The 9,546-nt window shown below is 44.6% G+C and overlaps 1 protein-coding gene across 2 annotated transcripts in view; it reads left to right on the plus strand.

Moving 5' to 3' along the window:
- Nucleotides 1-9,272, plus strand: part of ric1 (RIC1 homolog, RAB6A GEF complex partner 1) — a 40,027-nt gene extending 30,755 nt beyond the window's left edge. For both annotated transcript variants that reach the window (XM_078271332.1, XM_078271334.1), the window contains exons 17-27: nucleotides 18-156; nucleotides 271-387; nucleotides 1,752-2,159; nucleotides 2,375-2,686; nucleotides 2,912-3,070; nucleotides 3,306-3,442; nucleotides 3,617-3,897; nucleotides 4,139-4,351; nucleotides 4,509-4,686; nucleotides 4,811-4,999; nucleotides 5,277-9,272. In XM_078271332.1, the coding sequence (XP_078127458.1) occupies nucleotides 18-156; nucleotides 271-387; nucleotides 1,752-2,159; nucleotides 2,375-2,686; nucleotides 2,912-3,070; nucleotides 3,306-3,442; nucleotides 3,617-3,897; nucleotides 4,139-4,351; nucleotides 4,509-4,686; nucleotides 4,811-4,999; nucleotides 5,277-5,592 (2,449 nt within the window). In that variant the 3' untranslated portion in view covers nucleotides 5,593-9,272. The remainder of the gene's footprint in view (nucleotides 1-17; nucleotides 157-270; nucleotides 388-1,751; nucleotides 2,160-2,374; nucleotides 2,687-2,911; nucleotides 3,071-3,305; nucleotides 3,443-3,616; nucleotides 3,898-4,138; nucleotides 4,352-4,508; nucleotides 4,687-4,810; nucleotides 5,000-5,276) is intronic.
- The last annotated feature ends 274 nt before the right edge of the window (nucleotides 9,273-9,546 follow it).

The raw sequence follows: 9,546 nt of genomic DNA on the forward strand, positions 1-9,546 counted from the left end.
TCTATTTAATATTGCAGTCCACACCCGACAGCCAGCGTGGAGTTGTTGCAGGAGGTGTCAATGTCTCGCTACATCCCTCACCCTGCCCTCGTGGTTTCTGTCACACTCACCTCTGTGCGCACAGAGACTGGCATCACATTGAAAGCCCCGCAGCAGGTAACACACATACAGTACACACACACACACACACACACACACCTACGCTGACCTATACGGTCTCTATAGGTTGCATGTGCATTCATGTTTTATGTGTGTGTGTTTCCATCTCAGGCCTGCATGGCAGAGAGCATCATGTTGAATCTGGCTGGCCAGTTGATCATGCTACAGAGGGACCGTTCAGGACCGCAGGTACGAGAGAAGGAGACGCCTGCCAACAACAAGAAGCTGGTGAGTTCGAACAATAAGCAATGCAGTGGTGGTTCCTGGTCTCAGGTTAGACTTGTGTGTTGTGCACCAGTGCGTCAAGTACTTTTTTTTTCTGTGCTCTTGCTAAAACAACATGCAGGGAAAAAGGAGAACTAATACTAATGCAACCCTCTTCAGTTTTACAAATAATTAAAGTTGTACAACATTTTACCCCGTGTTCAAGCTGCCGACCTCTAGGGTAAATGTTGATAAGAAATCACAATATCACTGGCGCATTCAATGTCCAGGCCGCTATTTCACAAAAGCAGAATTTATAAATCCAGGATAACTGATAAAGCGAGGCTTGACCTAGTCTAATCAGTGCGTCCTGGCTTTGTGCGTTTCACCACAGCCAAGCCAGGCTGAGGAGGTAGGACTAGGTCGAGCCAGGATGAAGTAATTTGGATAGATGTGCGTTCACAGCTTTCTTTTTACAGACCGCGAGGTCGATCACAGATTTACTGATGCTGAAATGGAGAATATGTGTGTGCATGCTTTACACAGTGTGAGCAGCAGCTTCTTATGAAAGTTTGATGAAGTCTTAATTATCACTTTCAAGGAGTTAGGCTACTAATCATTTGCACAAATTAACAGTTGTACATTTTGCCTTACAAGTGAGCAGAATGGTTTCAGTTAAGAGCAGTGTTTCGAAAATGTACATTTTTAGACTTTTAGATCATTCAGTCCGTTAATTCGCTATTATCTGCCACACTTTTTCTCGCTGTTTTATTACAGCGGCCGAGTATCCTTCTTCCCATATATGCTTTGCTTCTTTGTATATATTGACACAGAAAAGAAAAACACTACATAAATGAAACTTTGAAATCTAAAAACTATGAAAATAATTTAGTGATAAATTCAATGCACACTGTAAACATGACTGTAACACAGAGTATGCTGAGTGAACAGAAAAGGCACCAGGATTAATAAATCCTGGCTGTTAGCCTGGTCGGGACCAGGCTAGCTGCACAGAATAAATCTCCATGGTAACTTATCTGCCTCTGCTTTCATGAAACTGAGTTAAGTCTAAATTCATCAACGATAACTGGGAAATCCTGGTTTAATCTGCTATCTAGGTTTTGTGGAATAGCCCTCTGGTGATCTTGATGCTGGCCTGATGATTTATCTAATTGAGGTGCTAGTTTTTTCAGATCTGTAGCCTTTGGCGTCACTGTCACGCAGTAACCAGAGATCAGCACTGTTCACTGCTCAATTCTGTGAGATAATATGACTGTTGGAGTTAGTTATAATCTTTTAGGTCTACAACTAAAGCAGCATGTTATTGTTATGGTGCGATGGAAATATGTATTATTAAATCCCTATTACAATTTTTCTTTCTCCCCTAGCTACCATTTTGTCCTCCGGTGGTGCTGGCCCAGTGTGTGGAGAATGTGTGGACCACCTGTCGCTCCAACAGGAAGAAGCGCCACCTGCTGGAGGCCCTGTGGTTGTCCTGCGGTGAGGCGGGCATGAAAGTCTGGCTGCCGCTGTTTCCCCGAGACCATCGCAAGCCCCACTCCTTTCTCTCCAGGCGCATCATGCTGCCCTTCCACATCAACATCTACCCGCTGGCTGTGCTTTTCGAGGATGCCCTGGTACTGGGGGCAACCAATGAGACTGTGCTCTACGATGGGCTGCAGGGATCCTCTGAGCCTCTGGAGGCGCTGTTCCCCTACTGCACCGTAGAGAGGACCTCCCAGATCTACCTCCATCACATCCTGAGGCAGCTGCTGGTCCGCAACCTTGGTGAACAGGTATGTGGAGCCTCCTGTCTCATACTAGGGCGGAAAACAGATACAAAACACTTCACTTAGACAAACTTTAGTCTTTGCATTCTGTGGACCGTGTATGTGAATACAACAGTTCCATATTTTGATCATATCATGAGGCCTTTGATTGTTTGCACACCTACAAAGTCCATTCTTTCCTTCTGTCTAATCTTCTTCCTTCCATTCATTCTCTCCCACAGGCTTTGATGCTGGCTCAGTCATGTGCCTCCCTCCCCTACTTCCCGCATGTCATGGAGCTGATGGTGCACGTCGTGCTGGAAGAAGAGGCAACATCGCGGGAGCCCATCCCCGACCCTCTGCTGCCCACCGTGGCCAAGTTCATCACCGAGTTCCCCCTCTTCCTCCAGACCATCGTCCACTGTGCCAGGAAGACGGAGTACGCCCTGTGGAACTACCTGTTTGCCGCTGTGGGAAACCCCAAAGATCTGTTTGAGGAGTGTCTCATGGCTCAGGACCTGGACACAGCAGCCTCCTATCTGATTATACTGCAGGTAGTGACACACTGACACAACATGCACATATTCTGTTTTTATTGCAGGGATTATCAGACATTTTCAGCCTAGGACAGAAGTATAAAAAGGTCTCATTCATAGATTCATAAAATCATTGTGCATACCTGACTAAATCTGTTGAGGGTGTCATAAAATGTTCCCAGCCTTCATCTTTCTCAGTCGCTTCCATCTGTCCCTTCTTGTGTCCCGTCCCTCTCTGTAAAGAACATGGAGGTCCCAGCAGTGAGCAGACAACACGCCACTCTACTCTTTAACACGGCGCTTGAGCAGGGCAAATGGGACCTCTGCCGGCACATGATCCGATTCCTCAAAGCCATTGGCTCTGGGGAGATGGAGACTCCGCCCCCAACACCCACCACTCAGGTAGAGAACTTTAAATGATCCCTACGAATATTATTTCCTCTGCTTGCCACTTTTCTTCGACTCTGTCTAATAGATCAGTCAAGGAAAAGTTAGGTAATCAGATTTTCCACCAAATGAAGGTGAAATTGACATGTTTTCCATTTCAGCAAATCTGAAACCCCATCAGGCTTTGTACCCACAACCATTATGCTATGCTGTAAACATGAAATGGTAAACTGTGTGTCTCTGTCTTTAGGAACCCAGCTCAACTGGCGGTTTTGAGTTCTTCAGAAATCGAAGTATCAGTTTGTCGCAGTCGGCAGATGCCATCACTACGGGCAAGTTCAACCTGCAGAAGACCTTCAGTATGCCCTCTGGACCATCATCTAAAGGGTATGGACACACACACACACACACACACACACACACACAGACACAGACACACACACACACAGAATAACGTAGCTTGTGAACCAGTATGTTTTGTTCAAAATGGCCTCACTGTAACATCAAAATGTTTCCACATTTTCTTTCTCTGTCTCTCCTTCCTGTGTTCATTTCTGTCAGTCGAGATGCGGAGTGTGCAGAGAACATGTATATTGACATGATGCTCTGGCGCCACGCCCGCCACCTCCTGGAGCAGGTACGCCTCCGCGACCTGGGTTGCTTCTCTGCACAGCTGGGCTTCGAACTCATCGGCTGGTTGTGTCGCGAACGAAACCGCGTGGCCCGCGTTGAGGATTTTGTTTCTGCGTTGAAGAGACTCCATAAGGATTTTCTCTGGCCCTTCCCTGTTATTCCTGTGGGCAGCATCAGCTCGCCTCTGAAGAACGGACGGTGTCGCACAGGTGAGGATTCAGGCAATACAGACGCTGTCTAGGAAACTGACCAAACCTCAATCAGTCTGTTTGGTGTTGTTGCTAAAAGCACACAGGAAGGGATTAACCCATAAATACTTGAAAATGTACATCATCAATAAGAACATTTTTAACTGGGGTTTCTGCTTCCCCAGCTCACAATACTTATGGCTCTAATATTGTAATATTATAAATAATATTTCATGGTGTTTTTGTTGTTGTTACTCTTAAGTGCTGAGCACGCGACTGTTGAAGTCTCAGTCAGCTGACAGCCTGTTGAACAGCGACATGGACACAGCGCCCCCTCAGGCAGCTTCCAGCAACCTCACCTGGCTGGACGGGCTCGACCAGAGGGCCAAAGACATGGACACGGCCTCGTCTGCTCACTCCAACCAACACTCGCCGCAGACACATGATGCGTTCCTGTCCCTGCTCACCAACAAAGGTACCAAGACTCAAAACACTTCATGCTTGTCCAACTATTAACATATATAAAAGAAACTCACCCATTGTCACCAGCTTTCCATAGCCCTCCTGAAGACATGCCATTGTCTTTTCTTTCTCTCTCTTATTCCTCCTCTTGCTTTTCCGCACCCCTTTAGTGGAAGAGTACAGTGTCGGCTCGGCCACAGACTTGACAGAGACCAGCTCGGTGGTGGATGGTGATTGGACGATGGTTGATGAGAACTCCTCCACTCTGAGCCTGAGCCAGGCCGAGTTGGAGCACATCTCCATGGAGCTGGCCAACAAAGGCCCACACAAGTCACAGGTGCAGCTCAGGTGAGATACCGTCACTAAACCTCACTTCTATGATCCCACTGCAGTGTCACTGTTTGTTACCCGCTTTAATTCAATGAGAAACCAAAGGCAGTACCTGACAGCTGTGCCTCTCTGTTTCCTTCAGGTATCTCCTTCATGTGTTCATGGAGGCGGGCTGTCTGGAGTGGTGTGTAGTGATTGGTTTGATCCTGCGGGACGCCAACGTCATAAAGCAGGTCATCGGCTTCCTGGACAGCCCCGAGGTTCCCCAAGAAACTGTGCAGAGTGTCCGCAACGGCTTATTGGCTGTCGACACATGGGTCTCCACTGACTGGTGGGTATAGCTCATAGCTATGTTTTTTTTAAGTAATTAAATAGAAATTTAAAATAGAAATAACTTGTTAAATACTGCAGTTTTTGGATTCAGAATTTTATGTGATGAACTTAACAGCATTGGTTTGGGCAGCTGTGATCATAAACATGACAGTAGCATTGTAACACTGTGAATGTTTTCAATGTGTTTAGCTGTTTTTAGCAAAAGTGGAATGGTGAAGAACATCACACCCAGCTTAACCTTTTCCTCTCCTCCATCCCTATTCTTCTTTTTCCAGCCTGGGTTACAAACCATTTCTCCACCTGATCCAGCCGCAGCTGCAGGAGCTGATGGATTCAGCAGCTGAGCAGGTGCAGCCTGAGTCCTTCCAGCCCACCGGCCAGAGCTCCAAGCTCAGCGGCTCTGAAGGGCTGGGAGGTGCTGCGATACCGCGGCCGGAGGACAGTAGAGGAGTAGCGGCTCCGTTGGGCCTGGCCCTGCCCTCCCTTGAACCCGCGGGAGGTTTTCCCCGCCCCCCCTCTGAGGACTGCCCTCCTGAACAGACAGAGGAGCAGGGAGAGGAGGAGGGAGCCTATGACTGCACCTTGTCCTGAAGCCGAGTGTGTGTGTGTGTGTGTGTGTGTGTGTGTGTGTGTGTGTGTGTGTGTGTGCGTGTGTGCGCGTATGGTTCTCGACTTCAGTCAGTATTATCCACTCTTCAGATTTGCCCTCTGTGTCGACGAGAACCCCTGTGGATACGGAGCGCCAGACAGCCTGACTGGCACAAAGACACACAACCAGAGACTGGGTTCAGTCGGATGGTTCCTTTCTAAAAGGCCTCATTTTACCAAAATGTGCGGTTAGACAAAAGGCCACCTATGTCCGTTTGTGTGTTGATACATCAGGTTGTGGTGTTTGGAAGCTGTAGACCAGCACAGGAAAGCACCAGGCTTTTGTTTTAATTATTATTCCAAGACAGATTGTTTTGTGGGCGTAACTTTTGTTTGGCACTCATTCAAGTGCAACTGGAGACTTTGAAATGTTTTTTTGTTTTTTTTTGTTCACTGTCCAGACAAAAAGCTCCATTGTTTCCCTTTTGGTATAATGCAGACAGTGCAAGAAAGACAAAAAAAAACCTGAGTGTATTTGCATCAGCATCATGCTACATTGCTAAGCATTATGTAGAACAAAGCTCTAGTCATGAACCATTTACACGATGCACTGAGGTGTGTCTGAGCCTACAGTACAGTGTGCAGTTCTGTTTGTGTGCCCAAGAGGTGTTTCATACTTTCATACCTCATATGATTTCAAAATATTTTGTGATACCTTTTTCAATAATGTAAGTGTACAAGATAGCATTATTTTTCTATCGATTACACCTTGTCCCTCTTGAGTCTCCCTGACTCATTGGTATGAATTCTATGTAATTCTTGAGAAGTGACGACCTTAAGATTTCTAAGAAAATTATCCCTGAGAAGAATCCACTGTTGTGAGTGCAGACTAGTTTCTTACCACTGATCAGTACCTCTGTTCATGTTTTCTTTCTTCATGCACCATGAATTTGCTGAAGTCCAGGCCCAAAGTGTCTGAGCCTGAGTCCGCTGTCTGATCCTCTTCATGTGGTCCAGATTTTAGAAAACAAGCAGATCAGTGTTGAGCCTTCCCGAGGTGAGCAGGTTTAAGGCTGCAGTGCAGTGAAGGCGCTTTAAAAACCAAATCATATGATGCTTTATCCAGCTTTTAAACCCACATTTGGGTTTCAGTCTCCATCTGGGAGATTCCAAAATGTGTTTCCTATCATCAGCGAGACAGACTGTTAATATTGTTATTAAAGCCATCCTACTCTGTAGATTCTGTACCTATCCCTTGTTGAAAGAGCATCATTTGATTCCCTCATCAGTAGTGTTAACGGTGACACGTCAGTATCATTTTTAAAGTGAGGATAAGATTGATTTTGTCGTTGTGTAATGAATGAGTTGTTGTGTAATTTGCCCCTCATCATCATGATAAGGACTTATATTTCATCCAGTCCAATATGCATATCGCATCCCAGAACCGCTTGGTTCAAAACAGATATGTCAGTATTATATCGTGCAATGTATTGAAATGTTACTCAGCTTTATTTTTTATGTTCAGTACTTTTCCCCAACGGTTTGCTTTTTACTTTTCATGATAGACCAAATCATATTTTAAAGATACAATTTGCTCTCTTGACGGTGTGTACAAGATGAGTCGAGTGTGGTAACTATTGAAATTTATATATATATTTTATTTTTTTTTGTGAATGGCCTGCATTGTTGGAACACTCACTATTCACGAAAGGGCAAAATGATGTACTGTCGTCACTCAACATAGATCCTGTTGCACCCTTGTTCCAGTGGGCCCGTCTCCACTCTGAACAAGCCTACAGCCACACTACGCTGCTCCGCTGTAAGCTTTACTTGACTTGAAGCAGTAACATGACGAACCAAAGACTTCATGTCCAGGGCCTTCTGTTTTAACCGGTTGCTTTGATTGAGCACTTGACTCATGACGTCACACACACCCTTACCCCATCCCTCTCATAAGAAACATAATCATTGATGCTCAAAACTAATGCTGACGGCATATGAGACAATTTCCTACGGAAATGAATATTGCAGATCTTTTCTGGTTTCCTTCTCTGCGGGCAAGGAGCGGTCGGTCAGTTGCGTCTCGTGGTACTCGGCGCTCCCTCCCTCCCTCCTTCCTGTGTACAAGTTTTGCCTGTTTCCGGACTCGGAGTTAAGTTTTATTTCTGGGGCGGCAGCAGCAGCAAACATCCTCAATGCAGTGTAAAGATACTCTCTTGTACATTTGGCTTTTCTACTCATGTTTGGTTTTCTACATTTTTTTTTTTTCCTTGTACATAAAGACCAATAAATTATTTTTAAAAATGGTTAGTTTGCCTGTATTTCTAATTATAATCTGATCTGCTGTCTGTATGTGGATGTAGTGAAATGATGTGTTGTAAATAGGACAATGCAACCAACAACGTAATAAGCGTTTTTAATTGCTTTAGACGTGGTAATTTAATTAAAGATGTTTGCATAATGTAAAATCATGCCATCCATTCGACAGATGGATACCCTGCAACAAGCTCAATCCCAATATTCCCAATTGCAACAGTCATATCAATCATTAAATTTCAATTGACAGACAAATGTGCAATTTAAAAAAACAAAAAACAGCAGTTCAAGGAGTTATTTAAAGTCTCTGAACACCCACACAAGTGATTTCTTATTCTGGCTGATTAGACCTCTGCTCAGGTTGAAGGTGGGTTGTAGCTTTGATGGGAATTCATTGACCTTTTTCACAGCAGACATTTTGACTTGTCATAGTAGGTAAAACACCTGATAACCTTAACGATGGCTCAATTCCATCAAGTGTCCCAGTAAGCTATTTCAGTGAGTCAGAATGCACAATACCAGGGTCTCTCCTAAGTGGAATGCAGCCATCATTAATGGTTTTGAATACACCTGTGCTTTTCCTACTATTTTGTCAACATGTCTGCTGTGAAAAAGGCCTATTAGGTCACAAATCTTTTCTAACAATAAGTTGATACAGCTGTAATTTGTCTTGCCCTAGTCTCTAGTCCACTCAGCATTCCGGGATGGGAGAAAAACGTGCTCTGGTTTATTGGCATTTCTTTAAACCAATCACAATCGTCGCTAAGTGCCGGATGGAGCAACGGCGCCTCCTGCAAAATAGCCTCGGGTCGCAAAATGTTTTGGTGGACCGTGTGTACGTTCAAAGTAGGATTGGACGAAGGACGTCCCATCTCTCTAAAAACGCATTTCCTCGTTGCTTCTATCCTCCGATGATTTCCTCGCGTCTCTCCCGTGCCTCATGGTGGGAGGGACTAAGACGAGAGGAAAGGAGGCAAATGGAGGAGTCGAGGAGACAATTTAAGCGACATGAGAAGCAACTCGACTAGAATAGACTAGTCTTGCCCGAACAGGTGCGACAAAGCAAAGAAACAAGAAATCCAGGAAGATGTCAATCAGTCAGTCTATACACTCGTCCCACAGTCCTGGGGAGAGGGCTAATCAGACATTAACTGGAAACACCTGTGCGGCTGTTCAGGGCCTTTTAAAATGTCAAATCAATCACAACAAAAGAACATAATGATCAATCTTTAAAAAAACAAACCATTGGAACTTTAAGAACAAAAGTGAACAATAACGAAAATAGGCATTGGTGAAAAGTTAAGATGTTGGACAAAAAAAACAGTATAGGTAACCATTATAAAACGGTTAAATTAAACATCTTAAAAGGACATCCTTCAACAACAGGCATTAAGACATTGCAATGTGTATATCCCAAAATAGATTTCAGCTAAAACTGCTAATTTCTCCAGCTGATATAAATATGTGTGTGTGAATGACTGATTTGTTTTTCTTGACTGACTGTTGACGTGATAACGATAAAGCTACGTCTGTGAGTGAGTTTACGCTTAACAAAATCACAATGGTACAGCGCTTAGTTAGCCGCTGAGTCTTACTTTAATACATTAGATTCTGTCGCAAACAATTTTATTTCACTTCATT

This window comes from Sander vitreus, chromosome 16 (assembly GCF_031162955.1).
Source record: "Sander vitreus isolate 19-12246 chromosome 16, sanVit1, whole genome shotgun sequence".
Classification (NCBI taxonomy): domain Eukaryota; kingdom Metazoa; phylum Chordata; class Actinopteri; order Perciformes; family Percidae; genus Sander; species Sander vitreus.